Raw genomic sequence first — 25,667 nt, forward strand, 5'->3', positions numbered from 1 at the left:
ACAAGCTGTGCTAGCGCTGCGAACAGAACGCATTTCTCTACCTGTGTGCGCGCACAGGTGTGTGCGTCTGCACAGGTTGAAATATTTGCAGGGTGTGCGTCCGCACGAGGGTGTGCACCCGCACATAACAGAAATCATGAAATTCTGCAACTTTGCAGAATTTCAGATTTTTAACACCAACTTTGAGTGATCATAACTTCCTCTATAAAATTTCAATATTTACAAACTTTATATCGATTTAAAGGGTTTTCAAATATCTTTAATTCTAAAAAAATTTCAATCAATTTCGAAAACCAAGGCAAAAGTTATGATCAAACAAAGTTTACCAAAAACCCAATTTTACCAAATTTTACAATTACCACCATATCTTACCATACCCATACCAAATCATACCAAACCATCCAAAACCCCATATTCATCAAATGTACCTGTCGTATCATAATACACCAACCTTGCCACATTCTCCTTCTCATTGCATTACTCTCAATTCTAACATCAACTATATAACACTTATGATCAAAATCACCATTTCATAAATTATAACACTACAATTATCATAAGAAACCAACTTCCAATCTATACAATCATTCAACATCATCTCATCATTATAATTCATCATAAATCAACCCAACATTCATCAATTCATCAACATTTAACACACCAACCATCATTTTAGTTCAACCTATCTTATTGGTCACTAGCCTATGTGTCCATGAATATTATATACTACATAGAAAAAACCGGAACCATACCTTGGCTGATTTTCAATATGCACCAAACCCTAAATTGAGCCCAAGATAAGCTTTCAAGCACAATCTAAGCCACCAAGAATCTCCAACAAGCATCAACAAGCTCCAAACATCACCATAAACAAGCTATATGTACATAAACCATCATAAATCAACCTACGGCTCATTAAAATTGAATTTCACAAGAGTTTCAATGTCTCTTACCTTGCCCAACAGTTTTAGAAGCCAAAACTAACATCAATCAAAGGCTAGAGTGTACCTAAACACCCAAAAATCACAAAACCTCACTTAGCCAAAACTCTAAAAACTCGAAACTTTGAAGAGAAGAACTGGGAAGATTTCGTGATTACCTCAAAAGTTTCTTGGATGAATTTTGTAGAGCTCTTCATAAGGAACGTGTAGCCGCAAACGGTGCGGCGATCGGAGCTCTGTAGCTCAAGACATGAGCTTGAGAAGCTCTACGTGAATAGTGTTAATGGAGTCTCACTTCTCCTTCTCTTCTCAGCTGGTGGTGTGTGTTAGTGAGTGTGTTGTGGATGATGGGTTCACTTAATGAACCCTTTTATATGTTGGACTTGGGTCCAACTTGGGCCCGGTCCAACTCGTTAGCGTTCTTAGCCCGTTTGGCCCAACTTCGGGCAAAACCTTTAAAATTAACGCCCGGTTTTCAACTTCTAATATTTTTCTAATGTCTTGGAATGTTTTCACTTTTTCTCGCGTAGCGCCAGGTAGACTTGAACCGGTTCAACCAGTTCAACTGTCGGTTCGTAATTTTTCACGGTTTTTCGCAGAAAACACATTTTCTGACTCAGAAAAACCTACTGAATCCAAAAATTATATTTAAATCCCCAAATTCTCATTCTAACTTTCTGGAATTTAATTTGGGCATTTAAATGATTTTATCCGTGAAAAATCCAGTTCTTACATAATTGCTCTTGATATGAGCGTGCCTCCTCTTCGTATTTTTACTCTAATGTTCCAATATATATCTCGGTGCTAATTTATCTACTCGCTCAAAGCTTAACGCACTCAAACAATCATGGCACAATATACCTCTTGACTCAAATAATAAGCACTGATATTTTACTTTACATGATATCAAGCCATATGTAACCACAAACTTATTGAATGTGGAGTTTGAAATCTGTTCTAAAACATCATATGCCGTAAAACCTAGAGCGGACTCCATCAATCTTGCGGTACAAACTTTCATCTAAATTGTATTTGAACTTTCTTGAACTTTTCATGAGTATAAATATGTTAAAATTGAGCTTTTATTAATAATTGTTGCACAAGGTATAACAATATGAAAATCTGCAGCATCAGATTCTCTCTTATTTTGCTCTCTACTTTCTTAGCAATTATCATATTATTTCACAAATTGAATCAATGAGCTATTGGCATAATAAACTTATTAGAAAAAACGTGTATGCTCTCACTCTTTATGTACTTCTCATCTCAGTCCAAAAATGGTGATCAAGATATACTAGATTCATAAATGACGATCTTAAAAAAGTTTAAAAATAGAGCATTGAAAAAGTAAATCAAAAACCACAATATCGAAAAGTATATTGTTTTGCACCATTATTAAAAAGCAAAAACACATAAATTTTTAAATACTAAAAATAACAAACATGAATTAATTCTAATAAAACCATGTTTATCTAAAAGCCACTTGTTATCTCCAAAATTATACTTCATAACAAAATTATTTTAATTTCTATCAAATGTATATTTTGTGAAAGAGTTCTAAACAACAATTTCTTCATGTCTCTTATAGCCATTTAATTTTTGTGGAATCTTATTCATAATATGCCAAATACATCACCTATGAATTGTTGTTGACATAAAAATCTCAATAGCCCTTTACATCGATGTACATTGTTCGGTAAAAATGTCTTTTGGAGCCTTTTTTCTCATGCAACGAAGCCAACATTCTAACTATTTGAATGATTGAATATCTTTATTTTTTATCAAAGCACATCCAAGAAGTGTAGACTGACCATGGTGATTCACACTAACAAAAGAACTAAAAACCAAATTATACTTAAAGTCAACAATACAACAAAATCAGATATGCACCGAAATATATTTCAAAAAGCGCAGAAATGATTTTCAACTGACAACGAAAATGTTTCACACCAGCACAACAAATTACTTATTTGTATGATAAATAGTATCAAATGAAACATCTCTAAAATACTTAAAAATAGCCCAACTTCTTGCATCAGCCTAAAAAGTATTTTTAATTGAGTAATCAGCCTCAAGTTCAACATCATAAAGAAGTTCTGATTCTTCTCTTTTATTCTCAATATGTATTTTCCAAAATTTTTGGCATCATCTTATTCAAAAACATTACGAACTTCTCTCGTAATGTAGTTTCTAACATCTTTTTTAATAAATCTTAATTCGTGATGACCCCCTACTACTGCAACAAATGATTGATATGTCTTACTTCAGTTCCTTGGCCTAATAATAACTTCATCATCAGTTTCAATTGTGTAACATATAAACATACTTAGCTGCCTATGTTGTTTAAGCATCTTTGCTTGATTTGGACAACATTGATGTAAATGATTCAAAACTACCTTGAGATGTCCTTCAATATATATAGATAAATTTTTGCAGGACAATTTAATTCAGATGAGGAATTTGTCTTCTGAGTAGGAGATTTGTTGGATTTCAATTTTCCTTCTCAATTGCATGTACTCAATTGATTCTTAACTTGATTTTTCTTTTTATTTGTGTTTTGTATTTTGATACAAAAACCTGCAAGTTTAGAATAATCTTTGTAGAATTTTTTAACTTTTTCAAGTGTGTTGAAAGTCATCCCAATCTTCGGCACAAACTATTTATCAACATCACACAAAAACTGTAAAAGCACAGAAAAGTAATAGGCACGATACCATTGTAAATTAATAACATCACCGAAGTTGTTCGTATTCATAATTAAAGAATTTCATAAGCTCATTGCTAAATATAAATTACATAAAAATAAAAAATACAATAACTAATTTCATTAAGTACCGAATGAACCAAAATATTCTACCTTTACCACAACAAAATAAACAACACCAACAATTATTTTACCTTACGCCAAATGATGTTTTAAACAATACCAAAACTACCATTAAACGTAATAAAAATAGATTGATCGAAAAAAGATTTTAAGACTCCTAGATTCCATTCAAATTCAAATTCTTAATCATGAACATTGATTTGCACAAAGAAAAATAAAATTATCCAACTCGTATATAAAACAACTACACGAGCATCAACTAAACTAGATTAATTAAAAGAATAAATCAAACCTCGTCGACTTTATTCGATTCAGAACAATAATTTAATTCTCCTGTGTTCAACTGATCTAAATTTGTATTATACATTATTTTTGAAAATGAAAAAGTTATACGATTCTGATTTTACTGCTTGAATGGAAAAGAAAATAAAACAACTAAAAGTTGAATGAAAAACGAATTCAAATCGAACAACATTGATTGTAAAAAAAAATTCATAGAAAAAAGGAAAAATTTATAGAGAACAAAGAGAAATCATGAAGATAATGAAACCATGACGAAAGAATAAGTTTATATTAAAAGGTGCAGAACGAAAAATAAATTATAATAATTTAGTTGAATTTAATTAAGTAATTTATTTGTTTGTAGAATATTATTGATTCTAAAATCTAAAGTTATGATTTGAACCTTAGTCATAAAGGAAAGAACACTTAGCTTGCCCACAAAGCTAAGTGGCTGCCTTTTCTAGTGGGTTATATATATTATATAAAATATAAATGTTTAATAACTAAAGAAAATTAGTTAAAATCATTTATAATTTTATTAGTTGTTGCGACAATTTTTTTGAGTTTTTAACTTATAGAAAATAGTAATATTAATGTCTAGTACAATTTTTAAAACCAGATTGCAGCTTTCTAAAAAACTATTTTGAAATTTATAGAAAAGTTAAAAAAAATTACTTCTCTTATAATACTATTATTTTTTATCATATTTCTATAAAATAAATATTTTTAAAGCTAAAAATTCAAATATAAAATAATTTATTTATAAATTATTTTTAATATAATAATTTATTATTTAAATTATTTTATAAAAAATAACTTAATTACACTGTTTAGGTAAAGTGAAGACAAATACTGACCGTTTTTTCTTTTGGTTCGTTTCTCTACTATTACCGTTTTCAATTAAATTATTTATATTTGCAAGTTAAGAAAAAGAAAAAAAATATCTCTTTAATCACAACATATTTTCCGCAGTTAAACTGAAGATACTTCACGGGGTTAGCAGAGAGATCGATCTCAATGCCATATACGATAATGGAAGCTTTCTCACTCTCCACCTCACACTTCGTTCCTCCTCCCTTCTCCTCCTCCACCCTTCTCGCCGGCAACTACCACCCTTCCTCCGCTATATCCTTCTCCGTCAAACCCCCGCCGGACTCAAACAATTCTGCTACTTCAATCTCCGGCAACTTCCGCCGCCCTTCCAAACCCCTTAAAACATCCAAACCTTCCTCAAACCATAAATCCCCATCAAATTCAAACCCTCTCAAGAACAAGAACCCCTTCAGTACCCCCTCCCGTTCCCTTACAGACAAGCTCTGGCTAACAAGCAAACTCTCTCCTCCTCCACCTCCTCCTCCGCCCCCTCCTCCGCCGCCCGACGATGAAGAACAAGTCGAGGACTCGGAAATGGAGGAGGATTGCAGAGAAAGTCATGACTCGCCTGCCACGGCGGGGACTCCGTTTCGGGAGCCGGGGAAAATTTTCATCGGGAACTTGCCCGGTTGGGTCAAGAAACAAGAAATTGCGGAGTTTTTTCGGCAATTCGGGGCGATAAAGAGCGTGATATTGATCAAGGGTCACAACGACACGGAGCGGAATGCGGGATTTGCGTTTGTGAATTATGAGGGCGTGGTAGAGAAGGCTGAGAATTCGGCGATGAAAGCAGTGGAATTCGATGGTGTGGAGTTCCACGGGAGGGTCTTGACGGTGAAATTGGATGATGGGAGGAGGATGAGGGACAAGACTCGAGAGAGGGCGAGATGGTTGGAAGGGAGTGATGATAAGGATTATCGGTCCGAGTGGCACGAAGACAGGGACGGCTCGAGGAAGGAGTTCAGGAAGGTTCTGGAGACCGAGCCGGAGAATTGGCAGGCGGTTGTTCGGGCTTTCGAGAGAATCAAGAAGGTAGAACATTTTGTTATGCATAGTGCTGTCCATTTGCTTCTGTTTGATCGAAATGGATAATTTCATGTGGAATCTCCTAAAGTTTGTCATTGATTAGTTACTCCTGCAGTCTTGGAGGTATAAATTAGGTCTCAAATTCTTCACATGACCATTTCCTCTCTGATTGATCCTTCTTTTACTTTTCTGTTGATAGTTGAGTTGAATTGCTACCAGCGCAATTGAGTCTCTCTCTCTCTTTCTTTTTTTTTTTTTTTTTTTTTTTTTTTTTTTTGGGTAGGAAGAGTTACTTGCTGTTTGTATGATGGAAAGTGTTAATTCGCAACCTTCAATGTGTTTGGGGTTTGAAAAGTTCATGGGAAATTTGGCTGGAGTGCAATTTGCACACACTCAGTGGCAGATTTTCTAACAAACAAGTTATATAGGATAGGCTTAGACGTTTGGGATCTATTTGGTGTGAAGCTCATGATTTTTTTAGAGGATGTTCCTTGTCAAACATGTGAAGAGATTGGATACTGATGCTTTATAGTTAATAGCTCTTCTTTTGACTGATTTTTGATCTTATACTCCTTCAGTTATATTCTTCTTTATAAAAGAGAAGAAGACAGGAAAATAAAGCAAGAAGGCATTGGAAACTATGCCAAACTAGACATAATGATGGGGATATACAGGGTCTTGGTAGTTTGAATTCGAGAAATATTTTCTCTTTACACATTTATCCAGTCCAAATTTTTTAGTGTTTGATATTCCATTCCACATATTAATTGAGATTTCCACTTTCTCTCTCTTTTTTTTTTCAAAACAGTATTTGAAATCTAAGCAACAGAGAGTCCTTGGAATTGATTGTCTTTTTGGGTCTTTTTATCGTCTAGCCCATTTGTCTCTTGGATAAAATTAGGTGTTTGGCCTCCTTTGGTGTAAAGGTTATGCTTCTTTTAAGAGTGTTTTTCTCTCAAATATGTTAAGGGAGTAGAAGGCCTTGCTTTATTGATTTTTCCCCTTTTTTGTTAATTCTTGTTCTTGTAAAGAGAACTTTTTGTTCTAATCATTGTATTCTTCCATTCACTATCTTAGTACAGTTCTTCTAATATGAATAAATTTGTATGTAAGAGAATAAGATATGTTTTGAATCAAAGTTGGTATTCTGGTATTGGATTTATATTAATCTGTATTCGACTTCTATTCTTTGTTCATTGTTATTTATAAAAGAATCATTTTCTGCCTTGAATTAAAAGTAGGAGATTTTAACTTCTTCTAACAGGTGAAGTTTCCTTTTATCTATATTTGGTGCACTGCTGTTCATTCCTCTGTTTTAGTAATGTATGTATTTGCTTATTCTCCCTTAAATATGACTAATGATGATGCATGTAGACATGTAGTTTATCTCAGCATCTAATGCTGACTAATGTGGTTGGTCAAGCATGGGCTTTTATAAGTAAAAGACTTCTATGTGTTAAATTTCTTGGTTTGGATATTTTATTAGCATTATCTGATGATATATTTGAATAAATTAGACTTTCTCACCCTCTCCCCATTCTATATTTTCTATTTGCTAATACCATCTCTAGGAAATAAAAAAGATCAAGATAGTATTATGTTGTTTGTCATATATATAGATAGTTGCAATTAAAAATATTTAATGTGTATCTACGAGTATCATTTTTATCTGTTAAATATCTTTTTTACGTGAAGAGCAATTGTTCTTGGTTTCATTTTATTGCCCTTAATTATTTCAGCCAGCTAGAAAAGAATATGGCTTGATGGTTAAATTTTATGCGAGGCGAGGGGACATGCATCATGCACGTCAAACATTTGAGAGTATGCGAGCCAGAGGAATTGAACCATCTTCTCATGTATATAGTAGGTAAATTCTTTTATATAAGATCTAGTGTACTAGGGCTCTTGTAATTTTATTCATCTACTTCTATTTTTGTTTTTGAACTTTAAGTTGATGCAAAATTTTGTTTATTGACGTGTTATCTTTTTGGGAATGAGCATGCTGATTCTAGGAAGAGTTAAACGTTTCAGAAATATTACCAGTTTTACTGTCGAGAGTCTGTTATATTAGCTGCAAAGCTTTTCAAATCTGCTGGGATCCCCCCCCCCCCTTTCTTCTTTTCCTTTTTCTCTGTTCCCCCTATGCAGATATGATGCTGTTTTACAACGTGATTATACTCTCTTCGGTATTCACCATATGGGTCCTTTTAGGGCATTTAGTTGTTATTCGTGCAAGATTTTTTCTTTTCTCATCCCACTTTTTTTGTGTGTAGTATAATTCATTTCCATGTTTTGTCAATTTGGTTGGTTTTAGGTGGATATCTTTGCCCTTGCGAAATCCCTGTTTCCTTTAAATAAAATTCCTTCTATGTTACAAATGAAAATTCACTCTGATTATTTTCCTTCTGACTTACAATGTGTTAAATCTTTGCAGTCTTATTCATGCATATGCAGTTGGAAGAGACATGGAAGAGGCTTTACTTTGTGTAAGAAAGATGAAGGAAGAGGGCATTGAAATGAGCTTAGTGACATACAGTATAATTGTGGGGGGATTTGCTAAAGTAGGCAATGCTGAGTAAGTAAACCAGATAACGCTTCCTTGTTACTCTATCTTTTATCAAAAAGTAACTCCTTTGTTGATGGTTGTTATTTATTTATTTGCCTAAGGACAGCTTTCTTAAAGTTTATGTTTTCGGGTGAAATAACATGTTTTCTTTTCCCCTCTAACACTCACCTTGTCCCTTATTCACAAATCTTTTATCTTGATGCATGGACACCTCACATGCCAAGGTTGTATTGTTTTGAAGTCTAATTTAATAACTTGGTCTGGCAAGTGTAGCTAAAATTAAGGTCACACTTTATTACTATTTCGCCAATACTTTTTAATTTGAAAACATAAATGAAAATTGAAAAGTGAGATCAAATTAATAAGTTTTGCCCTAGTAAAAAAGTGTGACATTATTTTAGCTACACTTTTTAAGTGTTGCCAAAGTTTCATAGCCACATTAGAATTTACCAATGCTACATCACGTATTAACATAATTTTTAATGTCAAATATAATATGAAGCGAAAGTAGTTGTTTTTCTGTTGAAGCAAGTCGTAGTTCACTAGCTATATGGACAAAAACACCCATTTTCCATCAGTTATTGGAGCTGGTATTCCCACTTGCCAACCCTACGTAGTATATTGCATTGGATGGTTTTGGTATGTTTCTACATTTATATAACTGGTTTAACTTAGGTGAGCTTGATTATTTGTTCTTTATGATTCATATTTAAATAGCTTTTCTGTTTTTTTGGCTTATTTTTTTTTGTCTCTTTCTTTGAGGTAGTGGTATAGTTTAGTTTCATTTGGGTCTGGGAAAATTTTACAGGCTTTTCTTACCTGAGTGAATAAAGAGCAATTGATTTTGTTTTGTACAAATAATACTATTTGATGTTGTTTTGGAAGTGCTGCAGATCACTGGTTTAAGGAGGCCAAAGAGAGGCTTTCATCTTTAAATGCCATCATTTATGGGAACATAATTTATGCACACTGGTGAGCATTTTGATTAATTTTATGGGCTGACTCTTATATGCATGGCTGTATAACATTCTCACATGTAGAGTGCTACATCAGCATAGAGAATTATACATCATAAGTAGATTTCGTCAATCTAACCATTGAATTACTTTATATTATCCTAATAATCATGAATAGAAAATTTTGTAAAATTTGGGCAGTAATAGGTATGTAATCTAATACTTGACATTCACTTACATTTTTTAAAGTATTGTATTTCAAAATAGTGGTATAATGAAATAGCAATTCACTTCCAAATGTTATGAATTATACATTTGATCTATATGTTGAAATGTTTTAACTCAATGGTTGGATTGACGAAATTCAAAATTTATAAGAAGTTATTCAATGGTGTAAGTGTAATGTGACTTGTACCTGTTGTCAATGGATCCCCATATATATAAAGTTTGCACCTCTTAAATACAAAATAAAATTTTAATTTAATTTTAATTTTGGCAAGATTGAAACATTTAAGTCAAGTGGTTAACTAAATCAGTATATGGTTAACCATACCAGTTATAAACTGATGAATTAATCTATTGTGCAGTTATTGCTATGTTTCGGTCTTGGTAATTATTGTTGCATAGATTTCATGTTTGAAAGTTTACTAATATACTTTATGGCTAATGATGGTCATTTTTATTTAATTTCTTCAGTCAAAGTGGCAATATGGATCGAGCTGAAGACTTCGTGAGGGAAATGGAAGAACAGGGCATTGATGCTCGCATCGACATATATCATACCATGATGGATGGGTATACAATGGTTGGCAATGAAAAAAAATGCTTGGTCGTGTTTGACAGACTAAAGGTATAGCTTATTATTGGCCATTGGTATCTTTATGATGATAGGATGTGAGACTTGGTACTTCACCTATGCTATGTGCCTTCAACATTGATACTTCTTGAAAAGACAATGTGCCACTCATGAATATCATATCCAAATGATATGATTGGTATAATTATCCGAGTAAATACCCATAGTCGTCCCTGAGATTCGCGCAAATACTCAATGTAATCCTCAAAATCCCGATTTCCCCATTTTAGTCCTTCAGATAGAACTCCGAGCACTCAAAGTGGTCCCTGGGCATATTTCTGGTGATGAATCATCACCGGAGCGCTGACGTGGCCTCTGTTTACCACGCTGGAGGGGTTCAATGGCTATCTGAGCTAGCTAATTTCCAATTTGTACCCATGTTGGTCCCTCCCTTTATATCTAACCCTAAATTCCCAAATTTTCGTAAACTTCATCTCTTCTTCTTGGTCATCGATCTCTTCATCGCATGCTCCAGCTTCTTGCTGATATCATATTCTTGCAAGATGTCAATAATCCCAAAATATAGAACAACATCGCTAGTCTCTCCATTGCGATAAGGGGTCAAATGGCGGATTCCGACGGTTGTGTATTAATCGAAATCACTCCGCCGGGCCATGCGCTCTGCTCTTGCAGGCATATTGGTACCCAACCTAATCAATGGTTTCCTGAAACAAGTGAAACAAAAATTGATACATCAAGTTGCAGGGTGAAAATTCTACAAAAGCAGAAAGAACATACATGAAGAGGTACTACAGAAATAATTATCTCGAGACAATCACCATTGAGATAGGGAAGCCAAGCTAAAGGTAAAATAATAATAACTCTTTAAGTTCTTTCTAAGAAAATCAGGACCACAACCTGTGCCCGCAACCTGCCACACTATCCCACCCACTTGCCTAAGATAATTCAAGCTACTCTCAATTATTACCATGGAAATCATCAATTCAACAATACCATAGGAAATAATAGGCTTCTAGAATGCCATTAAAAAGTCACAGCTCAAACATAGCATGCATAATTGCATATACAAGCCTATACAACATCTTAGGCTTTTTAAGAGATAGCAACAACCATGCACCCTTTCTTTGGTCTTTGTGGGAACTAAAAACTGGTTGAGGGAATTCATAGTGCCATCTACTTTGTATGGATGCAGGAGTTACGAATTAAAACAAGCCGCAAAATTTCTATCTAACTTTAGAAGCTCTTTAGCAGTATATGTGGTTAAATCCACATTCCAGTGGGCTCTGCAAGCATAAAGCAGAGTCCTCCATGCTACAACATCTGGCTCACAATTCATCTCCTGAATTAGCTTAACCATGTCATCAAGCTTCCCAGCTCTTCCAAGTAGATCAAGCATGCAACTATAGTGCTCTGTTTCAAGATCTATCTCATAAAGATTCTTCATAGACCGAAAGTAGTTTCAGCCTTCATTTACCAGCCCTGCATGACTACATGCAAATAGAACCCCAAGCATTGTTATATAGTTTGGTTTTGGACCCATAACTTTCATGGAGTCAAACAAATCGAGAGCTTCTAAGCAGATATCAAAGTCATCCATGAAACAACAGTTTGTTCGGGCATTTCGTCGAATAGCTTGTGTGCCTCTTCCATGAACAAATTTAACCTCCATAGTCTTTGTTTTTAACATCTATATACGAGTCTGGCAGCACCCAAAGAACACCAGGCAACCCTACAAGAGGAACAATCATAAATTAGACCAAGAAGATCCAAAAACGTTTTACCAAGTAACGACACAAGGCCACAAAGACAACTGCACGAATTGTAAAACATTACCCTTGAATTTCTCAGATGTTGCTTCGTTAACAGTGCACTGGAATCCTGTGTAGGTGGTGGTGCTAAAGGCATACATGTTCTTCTTTGCCTCTTCCATGCTGACGAAGTGACAATACACAAAGCAAAAGCATCAGAAGCAAAACACCAGAAGAACAAAGTTCCTCCCATATCACACACACAATACACCACTACCAATGTACCATAATCCACAAGGCACAAGTAGTGATTATGCACAGGTGAGCATGGTTGAGCCTGAGCCTGAAGATCTGGGCATTCTTCTAGTCGAAATCAAGCTTGTCCTTATTCTTGGGGCGCTTTCTGAGGTCGGGAGCAGGGCCTTTGGGGGCGCTAGGGTGGCGAATGGCAGCAAGAAGGCCGTTGGAGGTGGAGGGTTGGGCATCGGGGTGGATGTAGGTTTGGAGAGCGTAAAGGAAGAGAATTGGGAGCCTGAAGAATGCGATGAAGAACGCGAGGAAGAGGGAGAGCGAAGCGTGCAGGAGCGGGGCTTTGTACAATAACACCAACTGCGAGGGACCAATGTGGGTATAAATTAAAAATGAGCCAGCTCAGCTCCAGTCTGGCAAAACGACGCCACGTAAGCGTTCCGGTGATGACTCATCAGCAGAAATATGCTTAGGGACCACTATGAGTACTCGGAGCTCTATCTAGAGGACTACAATGGGGAAATCAAAATCTTGAGGATTATATTGAGTATTTGTGCAAATCTCAGGGACGACTATGGGTATTTACTCATAATTATCCTCAAGGGCATGAAGTTTCCGTAACTTTTTTTTCCCTTTTTTTTCTCTTTCTAGTTGAAACTCTTATTAAATTTATCTTACAACATCTCTTCCTATAATTCCTTTAGAACTATATTTGGACAATCTCATGAAATTTCCCATCCTCATATTATTTGATGTCCCATTATGATGGAAGATCTGTACACTGTTCATAACTTGATCATCCATGGATAATAATAGAACTAGGAAGAACAAATACTGAAGAGAATTTCTGGAATCAACCCCTGGAATTGCAAGCAGTACAACGGATATGGCACTTTGAGAGGCAATAACCCCAAAACCCTCCTGTTGTTGAGTATTTGAGAGACTCAACAGTATCCTAAGTCTGGGACATTTCTAATTCTGAGATATCCCTATCAATATCGTAATTTTAGCTTTTTTATGCGAATTCGACATGAAATATTGAATGAGACTGTAACTTCCTTTTTTTTTTGATGAAGGAATGTGGTTTCTCTCCCTCAGTTATCACCTTTGGCTGTCTCATAAATCTTTACACCAAGGTAAGACATATTTCATGGATTACAACATAATCTTCTGTTATAAATCTTGCTTACAAATACTACTGCTTGGTTTTCTTGCAAAGGTAGCTTTCTTGCAAACAGTTTATTGGAACTTCTTATCATGTGGGTAGTACCAATAAAAGACGGAATGTTAATTGAAGGTGTTAAATGTAACTTGTGTTGACTAGGTTTGTTGGGCTTGGTAGTAGAAAAGAGGCAAAAATTGTGGTACTGTGCAGTTTGCACCACTATTTGGAGTATTCTGTTAGAGCGTGATGCACACACCTAGAGTGATAGATATTCTGACAAGCATATTTTATGGGGTAGAATTAGATGCTTAGTATGTATTTGGTGTAAGGCTCATGATTTTTACTGGTAACTTTTCTTCTCCGACATGTTGAGAGAATGGAAAGCTATGCTCTATAGATAACCACTTTCCTTAAATACAACATCAAGCATCCCATAATACCCAAGTCCCTAACATCTTATTCCTCCTCTTAATGAAATTCCTCCTTTGTCATAATAATAATAATAATAATAATAATAATAATAATAATAATAATAATAATAATAATAACAAAAGACATGAAAAGAAAAATGTAACTTGTGTTTCAATCTGTTATGTGAGAGATTGCATGAACAAATCATGTGATTCACAAGAGTTCTTCCTTCAGTGTAATGGTGCCAGGCCTTATGTTTGTGCCACATGACATGCAGCTCTTTTTTCATCCTTTTGTTTTTCTTTCGTCTTTTTCTTTTTTAATATTTTTTGTTGCTGTTTAATAATAGACTTTGTGACTCCATAGTAGTGCTGTATATCTAGGCGTAACTGTGTGTACTATATAGGTTGAGTTAATTGGGCTGTTTTCGGCCAACAAATTTATATCCAAGTGATGTAATTTGGCTTTCTGTCTCACATAAAATCTCTTCATCCTTTTTTTTTCTTTTTCAGATAGGAAAAGTTTCTAAAGCATTGGAGATTAGCAAAATGATGAAAATGGCTGGCATAAAACATAACATGAAGACGTACTCTATGCTGATCAATGGATTCTTGAAGTTAAAAGATTGGGCTAATGCATTTGCTGTTTTCGAAGACCTTACTAAAGATGGTTTGAAACCTGATGTTGTTTTGTATAACAACATTGTAAAAGCCTTTTGTGGGATGGGTAATATGGATCGTGCCATTACTATCATTAAGCAAATGCAAAGGGAGAGGCATAGACCAACAACCCGCACATTTTTACCCATTATACATGGCTTTGCAAGAGCCGGGGAGATGAGGAGAGCCCTGGAGATTTTCGATATGATGAGGAGGAGTGGCTGCATCCCCACTGTACACACTTATAATGCTCTTATTCTTGGCCTTGTTGAGAAGCGTCAGGTAAGATGGTTGGCAAACAATTGTTGATAAAACACAAATGACATGACTTGGTTCTTACTACTTTTCCCTAGGTTCTTTTATTTGTTGATTGTTTTGAGTGTCAAGAAACAAAAAATGAATAACACCTGGTGTGTGTTTTTTTGTAAAATTATGATCTAAAAGCATATGTTATAGTACGATAACAAATAGGCATGTATATTTGCCATTGTACTGAAAAAAGCCTAAAAAACAGCAAACAGAAAAATCCTTTTCTACTCTGACAGAGTCAGCCGAAATTCGTCTGTTGACACAGCCACTTGTGCATTGACACATACTCATTTCTAACATTAATGAAAAGTTGCTGGCAATTATTTTTATTTACTATCTATGTCGATTAATTATTGCCTAGTTTACTTTAGTTGAGGAACAGTTGGTGCCAGTTGAACATTTTTCACTCTATGAACTAATTTTTCATTTTTTTTTCTTTTCCCTTCATTTTTATTTTTCCTTTTCAGTCTATTACATTTCCTCTTTCTTATTTGACTGATATGCATGCATTTTAAGAGTTGGAACCATAGTATTTCATCATAGAAGAAAACTGTCTCCATTTAGATATGTTATAATTTGTTACAGGTCTCATTTAGCATCTATATCCAACACTTTCTGCAATTTATGTCGTGTATCTTGTAGATGGAAAAGGCTATAGGGATATTGGATGAAATGAATTTGGCAGGCGTTAACCCAAATGAGCATACCTATACAACTCTTATGCATGGTTATGCTTCACTGGGTGATACTGAAAAGGCCTTTCAGTACTTCACAAAATTGAAGAATGAGGGCTTGGAGATTGATGTATATACTTATGAGGCATTGTTGAAGGCATGTTGTAAGTCAGGCCGAATGCAGAGTGCCCTAGCAGTCACAAAAGAAATGAGTGCAAAGAAGATTCCTAGAAATACTTTTGTCTATAACATACTAATTGATGGGTATGAATAATTTTCTTCTAGCACAAGTGTTAACTTTTATCCAATGCTTGTTATATATTTTCGTAATCAAGCTATATTTTTCTCAATAAACTTTCCATTTGCTTACTATTGGACTTACCAATAATATTGTCATTTGGCGGACCTGCTTTTTACGTTAGTAACCTAGTTTACTGTTTTAGATGGGCTCGGAGAGGCGATGTTTGGGAGGCAGCAGACCTGATACAACAAATGAGAGATGAAGGAGTGCAACCTGACATCCATACTTACACATCTTTTATAAATGCTTGCTGTAAAGCTGGTGATGTGCAGGTATGAGGTTTTCCGAGGATATACTTTTCGATTATTGAAAAAAAAAAAAAAAAACGAAAGTTGAGTGCTTTAGCAAAGAGAAAATGTTCTGAAAAGTGACGAGTGGTCTGAGGTGAGGCTGCTGTACATGTATCCTTCCTAGATCCCACTGCGTGGGAGTCTAAGTTGCCCCTGGCCTTCTTAATCTTTGCCTTGAGTGAGGTGAAAGTAAGGGCATAATTGTATCATGTCTTGCATCTTTGTCACAATCTAACAGATAGGAATGGGATTAAGATTCTTGTCTAAGGACTACTTGATTAATATCATCTAATCATATTTTTATTTTCCCTCCAGAAAGCCACACAGGTTGTTCAAGAAATGGAAACATCTGGCATAAAACCAAATCTCAAAACCTACACTACCCTAATACATGGATGGGCACGTGCCTCTTTCCCCGAAAAGGCTTTGAGATGCTTTGAAGAGATGAAGATGGCCGGATTGAAGCCAGACAAAGCAGTGTACCATTGTCTTATGACATCACTGCTATCGAGAGCCACCTTTGCTCAAGAATACATTTACAAGGGACTCTTGTCTATATGTAGAGAGATGATAGAGTCGGAGATAACCGTAGATATGGGAACTGCAGTCCACTGGTCGAGATGTTTACGAAAGATTGAGAGGACAGGAGGGGAATTAACAGAGGCCCTTGAAAAGACCTTCCCTCCAGATTGGACCTCCCATCATGTTCTTGATATCAATTGTGGAACAAAAACTGCTGAACCTGAAAGTTTTGATGATAGTCATGATGATGACAGTGGTGCTGATGACAATATATATTATGCCAATGAAGTTGATTCCGATGAGGACACGGATAATGATTATGATTGTTGAGAATTGCATGTAAATACGTGTGGTTGTTTTTGGTAATGCTATTGAAAATGGAGAAATCAGTTTACAACTTCCACTAATAGAAAATGATACAAGTTTATTAGCTTACATAAGATTTACTGAAACTAAAATATAGTAAAAGCAGTAGTACAAGTAACAAGAATAAGTGGTAACTAGATTTAAACCGGCACATTATTTGGAACTAAAATGAATTAATTTTTAAATATAAAAAATTATTTAATAAAAAATTTTAATAATTAATATCAAATTTAAATAAAACTATAGAGATATTATATATTTTAATATTCGAAAAATTCATCATTTAATACATATATTTAGGAAATTTAAATCCTAATGCAAAAATAAATGTAATGTAAATATAAATATAATATTTCAATGATTAACATCTATTTTCTTCATGAATAACATCTATTTTTTTCATGAATCATGATATCAAGTTTGGTGTTGCAAAAGCTTGTTTTTGACTTCTATCACTGCTAAGTATGGCACCAAAGACTTATGAAACCACAAGGAAGAGGAAGGGAAAGGCACTTGCTTTCACTTCCCTCACCTCATTTGTCACCTATACAATTCAGCTGGAATTGTCATAGAAGAGGACAAACCCATCACTAAAAGAAGGATGGAGCATGTTAGAGAGTCGGCACATGGACCACAGCAAGAGCATGTGGAGCCGTCTCAATAGAAATCCCTGAGATGTCTCAAGAGATGTATTGTTCTCCCCAAAATTTTTTTGAGATCAACTGAATACCTCTCTGGGAGAGTGGAGCTCAAACGTGGAGCAACTGAGGTTGGAACATCAAGAGCACTCCGCCATCCTCTATGAAATAGAGAAGATCAAAGCGCTATGAGGAAGAACAACAAAGACAAAGGAGAAACATTGAAGAGATCAAGTACTACATTGGATCCTCAAGGAGGAGTAATAACCACCATCACTAAGGTGGATTCATTCTCTTAATTCCCTTTTCTCATGTTACTTTTTTCTGTTTTCTATTATGTTTTATTGTTTGTTCTCTTCTTCTTGTTGCATGATCATCTATGTCTTAAGGCTATAAAATGTTCCATATATCCCTCACCTTGTTTAAAAGAAAATTTTAATCGAAAAGAATTGAGAGATACATGAATTTCAAGTTATATAATAAGAATAGTTCAATTATCTTGATGTGGTGGCATTGCTTTTATTTTCTGAATGTATGAATAAATAGTGCATATTTGAAGTTGAAATTAAGAATGTTGGTTCTTGAAAGAATGACGAAAAAGGAAAAGTATTATTGGTGATCTGAAAAATCTAAATAAATTGATTCTTGAAGCAAGAAAAAGCAGCAAAAAGAAAAAGAAAAAGTATGTTGCAAAAGAAAAAAAATAATATATACATGCATGCGAAAAAAAAATATGGCAAAAAAAATGAAAAATAAAAAGTAGAAAAAGTCAATAGTTCTTTAAACTAAAAGGTAATAGCAAAAAGCCAATAACCATTTAAACCCAAAGGCAAGGGTAAAAGGATCCAAAGATCCTAGGAGTGTGCTTAAGAACTCTGGACACCTCTATCTGGGAATTCTAGCAAAGCTGAATCACAATCCGAAAGGGTTCACCCAGTTAAAGTGTCTATGACATTTATGTATCCGGTGGTAATACTGGAAAACAAAGTGCTTAGGGTCACGGCCAAGACTCTGAAAGTTGTGTTCAAGAATAAAAAAAAACTGAACTAGGAGAGTTAATAATATCATCTGGATTCTAAGTTCCTAAAGAGACTAACACTTCTGAGTTTCAATGGATAGTGAGATGCCAAAACTATTCAGAAACAAAAAGCTAGTAAGTCCTGCTCATCTAATTGAAACTGAGCTTCATTGGAAACTCTAAGATTTATTGTATCTTACTCTTCTTTTTATCCTACTTTGTTTTTAGTTGCTTGGGAACAAGCAATAATTTAAGTTTGGTATTGTAATGAGCAGATATTTTATATGATTTTTGGTATTATTTTCATATAGTTTTTAGCATGTTGTGTTTAAGTTTTATCAAGTTTTTATAGGTTTTACTGCAAAATTCACATTTTTGGATTCTACTTCATGTTTGTGTATTTTTATGCAATTTCAGGTATTTTCTGGCTGAAATTGAGGAGTTGGAGCAAAAGTCTGATTCAGAGACAGAGAAAGCACTGCAGATGCTGTCTGGATCTGACCTCCTTGCATTCGAAAGATCTTTTCTGGAGCTACAGAAGTCCAAATAGAGCATTCTCAATGGATGTGGAAAGCTAACATCTAGAGCTTTCCAGCAATATATAATAGTCTATACTTTGCTTTAGAATTGAAGGTCCAAAACTGGCGTTTAACGCCAGCCTCCTGCCATATTCTGGCATCCAACGCCCAAGGAGAAGAGACCAGCGTTCAAACGCCCATAAGGACCCCCTAGCCAGCGTTCAACGCCCTAGAGGCCTCCTAGCACGTGGATCTCATCAAAACTCAGCCCAAACACTCACCAAGTGGGCCTCAGAAGTGGAGTTTAGCACTAAAAGACTGTTTCACCCTTTCTTATGTAATCCTTAGTCATTAGCTTAGTATTTAAAGAACTTTTACACGATCTTCAAGGGAGATCAGCCATATTTCGTTTTACACATTGTATTTTTCTATCAGTATGAGTCTCTAAACCTCCTAGGTTGAGGGGAGGAGCCCTGCTGAGTTTTATGGATTAATAAAAGTATTACTGGTTCTCTTCAATCCGTGTTTGATTCAATTTTAAGATGTATCTTCATTCTTCAACTTGATGAATGGGATGACCCGTGACAATCATCTTCGTTCTTCATTCTAAGACCACGTTCCTGACAACCACCCGTGTTCTTCTTGGGTTCATGTGAATACATAACTGGAAAGCATCGAACCACCAGCTTGATTATACATCTCTTAGACGGCTAATCCGCGACTTTGTTGGGGACATCTCGAGACACCAGTTCAGCTGAGGTATGGGGAGATTAGGGCCTCTGTGGTAGAGGCTAGAATCGAAAGGCACAAGATTCTCTGATCCGGACGATCCGACCTTGTCTATGGCGTTTTGAGTAGGATCATTAAGGAGAATGGACTACAGGAGCTTTACTCTCAATCAGAATGGAATCACACTAACCCTGGGGTTCAGATCTAGAGGAGCATTGGCGACCTCTTAACCGGCGACAATCACATACAGCCCGCCATAGAAGAAATCATTCAAAGTTGAAGAAGACAGTAAGACCGGAATTAATCCAGAAGAACAAAGCATCTCCAAGCCTTAACCATCTTTTTATCATTGATTATAATCAAACCTAGTAATTCCATCTTATTCCAATTTTATGCTTTTAACCAAATCCAACAATTTTTCCATCCGCCTGACTAAGATCTGCAAGATAACCATAGCTTGCTTCAAATCACAATCCTCGTGGGATCGACCCTAACTCACTCAGATATTACTTGGACGACGCAGTGCACTTGCTGGTTCAGTTGTACGGAAGTGTAGGATTCTGCGCACCACAATTCCATTCTCGCTTTCTAGTATTATTCCCGCTCCCCCTGAACTGGTATTTGACAAGCTGTCCACATGGAGTTTCCATGATACTGCGAGTTCACTTTCAGGGGTCATTTTAGATATGAAATCTGCCATGACCTAAGCATTGATCGTGTTCCTAGGTTCGAATCTGACTTTGTATTGTGATAGCTCGACTGACCAGGAGAGCATCCGTCTTGTCAAGTCTGGCTTCTGTAGCACTTGCCTTACTGCTTGGTCCATTTGTACCGTGATGTGGGTGGCTTTGGAAGTACTGCTGAAGGCATCAGGTTGCCGTGAGTAGCGCGTTGGCGAGCTTTTCAAGTTTGGAGTAGCGCGTCTTGGCGTTTTAGAGAACTTTGCTTATGAAGTACACAGGAGTTTGTGTCTTTTGTTCATCTCCCCAGATGAGCGCGGCTGCTAGTGCTTCCTCAATTACGGATAAGTAGAGGTACATTGTCTCTCCTATTCTAGGTTTTGGGAGTATGGGGGATATGCCAGTACTTTTTTGAAGTGTTAGAAGGATCCTTCGCATTTGGGTTTTCATTTAAAGTTTATACCCTTTTTCATGAGCTTGAAAAAGGGGATGGCTTTTTTGGGCCGAGGCTCTGAGGAAGCATGAGAGGTGGCAAGTCGCCCAGTCAACCTTTGGACATCTTTGAGGTTTGTAGGCCTACTTATCTCAAGGATGGTGATAAACCACTATTTTATGGTTTATATTGTGCTTAATTGTGCGGTTTTATCAAATCTTTACCCACTTATTCATATGATTAGCATGCATTTATAATTCCTTCCTAAAAATACCTCATGGTTGAAAACTTGCTTCCTAGAGACTTTTAATTTTGTATTTTAATTCTCCTTTATTCCATTCGATGCCGTGATCTGTGTGTTAAGTGTTTCAGGCTTTATAGGGCATAAATGACTTGGAGATTAGAAAGGAAGCTTGCAAAAATGGAAGGAACACAAGAAATTGAGGAGATGACCAGCGAGAAGTGACACGGACACATGGCTCACGCGATCGCGCGACATAGAGGAAATTGCAGTGATGCGGACGCATGGCTCACGCGACCGTGCGGATTGGAAACTGCACAAGTGACACGAAGGCGTGGATGACGCGCACGCGTGGCAAGGCAAAACGCTGGATGACGCGAACGCCTGGATGACGCGATCGCATGACGTGCGCGATCTGGAGAATCTGCAGAATTTGCTGGGGGCAATTTTGGGCCCTATTTTGACCCAATTTTTGGCCCAGAAAAGCAGATTAGAGCCAGGAAACATGCAGAGACTAACAACAACATTCATTCCGCATAATTTTAGTTTGGAGATCTGATTTTACTCCTCCTCTAGGTTTTCTCTCTACACATTCATAGTTCTTAGGAATTCGTTTTTATTGCTTCTTGGATTGGGATATTGAGAAGAGTTATTACCTCCGCCAAGACTTCATTATTCTAGTTTGTTTTCCTTACTTGTCTCTTATTCTTCCATGTCCTCAATTTATTCAGAATTACTATTGGATTATTTTTAGAATTTATTAATACAAGAACTATTTTTATTTTTAATTGATCTTTTGATTATTATTTATCACGTCTTTCTTTATTTCCCTTTCTTATGTTGTGAAGTTTACATTCATAATGAGCGAGTAGTTCCATAACTTGATTGGGAGTTGATTGAAAGGAGAACCTTGAGTTGGAACGCTCAAGAGAAAAATTGTAATTGGGTTTACTGTTGGATTGCCCTCTAGTCACTGACACTAATCCCTTCCAAGGGAGAGGCTTGGAACTTGTGAAGAGAAATGGCTTTCCAACTTGCTTGACTTTCCTCTACCTTGTAAGGGATAACTAAGCAGAATAACCTTCAATCATCAATTAATCTTGAGAGTACTCTAACAAGAATAGGGCTTCCAAGTAATCTACTCCCGGTCAAGGTTTTTATTTAAATTACATAAATTCTCTAATTTAATTTCTTGTTTTTCAACTCAACCATTTTTAGAAAACATCTGATTAATAAAATAGCACATCTCTCTGCAACTCGTTGGGAGACGACCTGGGATTCATACTCCCAGTATTTTAATTCTAATTTTGTGACAACCCTTCTAAATTGATAAACAGATCTTCGGTTGGTTAAGAACTGTACTTGCAACGTATCTCTTATATTAATTTCTTAACTTGCAAATTTCCGCCACGTCAGATGGCCTTGTACTTTTTCGGGTTTGCTTCCTCCTCTCGTTGCGTGATCATGAAGCCCAAGAATATTCTGGCCTCCATCCCGAAGGGGCACTTCATCAGATTGAGACGCATTCAGTGCTTCCTTAGGGTGTCTAGTATGAGCTTAAGGTCGTCAATAAGCTCCTCATATGTTTGTGTCTTGGCTAGCATGTCAACAATATAGAGCTCCAGCTTGGTCCCTGAGCGGTCCTTAAAAATCTTGGTGACAAGCCTTTGGTAGGTGACCTTGGCATTTTTTAGCACGAAGGGCATGACTTTGTAGTAGTACGTGCCTTTGGGAGTTACGAACAGTTTTCTCCTCGTCTTGTCAGTGTATGGGTATCTGGTTGTATCCAAAGTAGGAATCTATAAAGGTGAGGAACTGGTGTCCCGAAGCGATGTCTACCAGTCCGTCAATGTTTGGCAGGGGAAAGACATCCTTTGTTTAAGTCCATTTAATTGATGCACATTCGCTATTTCCCATTTGCCTTTTTGACCAACACAATGTTGGCCAGCCAGGTTGTGTAGGAGAATTCTCGGAAAAAGACTGTTTTGAGCAGGCTTTTGACTTGCTTCCGGACCTTGATTGCTCGGTCAGCGGACATTTTTATTCTCCTTCGTGCTACTAAATTTGCTTTGGGGTCCACGACTAATGGGTGGGAGATCGGATCGGGTCTATTGCTGGCATGTCAGCCGGAGTAAATGCGAATAGGTCTTGTTTTGTTGGAAGAGTTTCATGAGTTTGCTATTTAGGTTGAAGGACAAATTCTTATTAATGAATGTGAATTTCTCTTTAGTTTGCCCTATCTGGAGCTTTTCCATGTCTGCCTCTGGTTTTGGTTTGGGTTGATTGTCCTGACGTGCGTGATGCGAGCGGAAATCAACCAATTAAGAAATTATAGTAAGAACAGCGTTGCAAGTACAGTTCTTAACCAGCAAAAATCTGCTTATCAATTTAGAAAGAGTTGTCACAAATTTCAGAATAAAATACTAGGAGTATGAATCCCAGGTCGTCTCCCAACGAGTTGACAAAAGAGTGCTATTTTAGTGATTGGTGACACTTGAGTTGTCAAACTCAGCTGTCGATTGAAAATTGGAAATTGCTGATTGATTTGGATCCCTCTAAAGCTAGTCTTTCCATAGGAGTTGACTAGGACTTGAGGAATCAAATTGATTAGTCCACTTGACTTTCCTTTATTTAGTAAGGGTTAACTAAGTGGGAGCAATAACAATTCTCATCACACCTGATAAGGATAACTAGGATGGGATTTCCGGTTCTCGTACCTTGCCAAGAGTTTTTCTAGTTATTAATTTACTTCCTTGCCAATTTATTTTCTTGTTCCCTGATGAGCGGATAATTTATACACTTTTTGGCATTGTTTTTAGGTAGTTTTTAGTATAATTTAGTTAGTTTTTACTATGTTTTTATTAGTTTTTATGCAAAATTCACATTTCTAGACATTACTATAAGTTTGTGTGTTTTTCTGTGATTTCAGGTATTTTCTGGCTGAAATTGAGGGACCTGAGCAAAAATCTGATTTAGAGGCTGAAAAAGGACTGCATATGCTGTTGGATTCTGACCTCTCTGTACTCGAAATGGATTTTCTGGAGCTACAGAAACCCAATTGGTGCACTCTCAATTGCGTTAGAAAGTAGACATCCAGGAATTTCCAGCAATATATAATAGTCCATACTTTGCCCGAGTTTTAACGACGCAAACTGGCGTTCAAACGCCAGCTTCTTCCCTATTCTGAAGTTAAACGCCAGAAATAGGTTACAAACCAGAGTTAAATGCCACAAATAGGCTGCAACCTAGCATTTAACTCCAAGAGAAGCCTCTACACGTGTAAAGCTCAATGCTCAGCCCAAACACATACCAAGTGGGCCCCGGAGGTGGATTTCTGCACTATCTGCACTTAGTTACTTATTTTCTGTAACCCTAGCTAGTTTGGTATAAAAACTACTTTTAGAGATTTATTTGGTACCTCATGACATTTTTACACTTCACATTGTATTTCTGACGGCATGAGTCTCTAAATCCGATGGTTGGGGTGAGGAGCTCTGCTGTGTGTCGATGAATTAATGCAATTACTACCGTTTTTCATTCAATCACGCTTGTTTCTATTCTAAGATATTCACTCGCACTTCACCCTGATGAATGTGATGATCCGTGACACTCATCATCATTCTCACCTATGAACGCGTACCTGACAACCACCTCCGTTCTATCTGCACTAGCTTTAGTGTGTATCTCTTAGCCTCCTGGTTCATGATCAGAGTCTTCGTGGTATAGGCTAGAATTACTGGCGGCCATTCTTGAGATCCGAAAAGTCTAAACCTTGTCTGTAGTATTCCGAGTAGGATCTGGGAAGGGATGACTGTGACAAGCTTCAAACTCGCAAGTGTTAGGCGTAGTGACAGACGCAAAAGAATCAATGGATTCTATTCTAGCATGAGTGAGAACCGACAGATGATTAGTCGTACGGTGACAGCGCATTTGGACCATTTTCACTGAGAGGCTGGATGGTAGTCATTGACAACGGTGATCCACCAACATACAGCTTGCCATGGAAGGAGCCTTGCGTGCGTGAAGAAGAAGACAGTAGGAAAGCAGAGATTCGGAAGACACAGCATCTCCAAATCCTCAATCTGTTCTCCATTACTGCATAACAAGTATTATTTATTTTATGTTAATTACTTTTCATAAACCCAACCATTTTTAATATTAATTTCCTGTCTAAGAACTACAAAATAATCATAGCTTGCTTTAAGCCGACAATCTTCGTGGGATTGACCCTTACTCATGTAAGGTATTACTTGGACGACCCAGTGCACTTGCTGGTTAGTGGTATGAGTTGTGAAAAGTGTGATTTACAATTCGTGCACCAAGTTTTTGGCGCCGTTACCGGGGATTGTTCGAGTTTGGACAACTGACGGTTTATTTTGTTGCTTAGATTAGGAAAAAAAGTTATCTTTTTTGTTTAGAGTCACTAAA

At 36.4% G+C, this 25,667-nt stretch overlaps 1 protein-coding gene across 2 annotated transcripts; it reads left to right on the forward strand.

The window, feature by feature from the left end:
• The first annotated feature begins 4,991 nt into the window (after positions 1 to 4,991).
• On the forward strand, positions 4,992 to 17,050 carry LOC107625295 (uncharacterized). 2 transcript variants are annotated; one of them, XM_021115819.2, is made up of 10 exons: positions 4,992 to 5,955; positions 7,689 to 7,816; positions 8,384 to 8,524; positions 9,401 to 9,487; positions 10,168 to 10,321; positions 13,362 to 13,421; positions 14,374 to 14,802; positions 15,472 to 15,767; positions 15,947 to 16,076; positions 16,410 to 17,050. In XM_021115819.2, the coding sequence occupies exons 1-10, from the start codon at positions 5,068 to 5,070 to the stop codon at positions 16,944 to 16,946; spliced, it is 2,850 nt and encodes a 949-aa protein (XP_020971478.1). In that variant the 5' UTR covers positions 4,992 to 5,067; the 3' UTR covers positions 16,947 to 17,050. The 2 variants fall into 2 exon arrangements, with proteins under 2 accessions (XP_020971478.1, XP_020971479.1); XM_021115820.2 differs by lacking the exon at positions 13,362 to 13,421.
• The last annotated feature ends 8,617 nt before the right edge of the window (positions 17,051 to 25,667 follow it).

This window comes from Arachis ipaensis, chromosome B2 (assembly GCF_059453495.1).
Source record: "Arachis ipaensis isolate K30076 ecotype BB chromosome B2, ASM5945349v1, whole genome shotgun sequence".
Taxonomy (NCBI): Eukaryota; Viridiplantae; Streptophyta; class Magnoliopsida; order Fabales; family Fabaceae; genus Arachis; species Arachis ipaensis.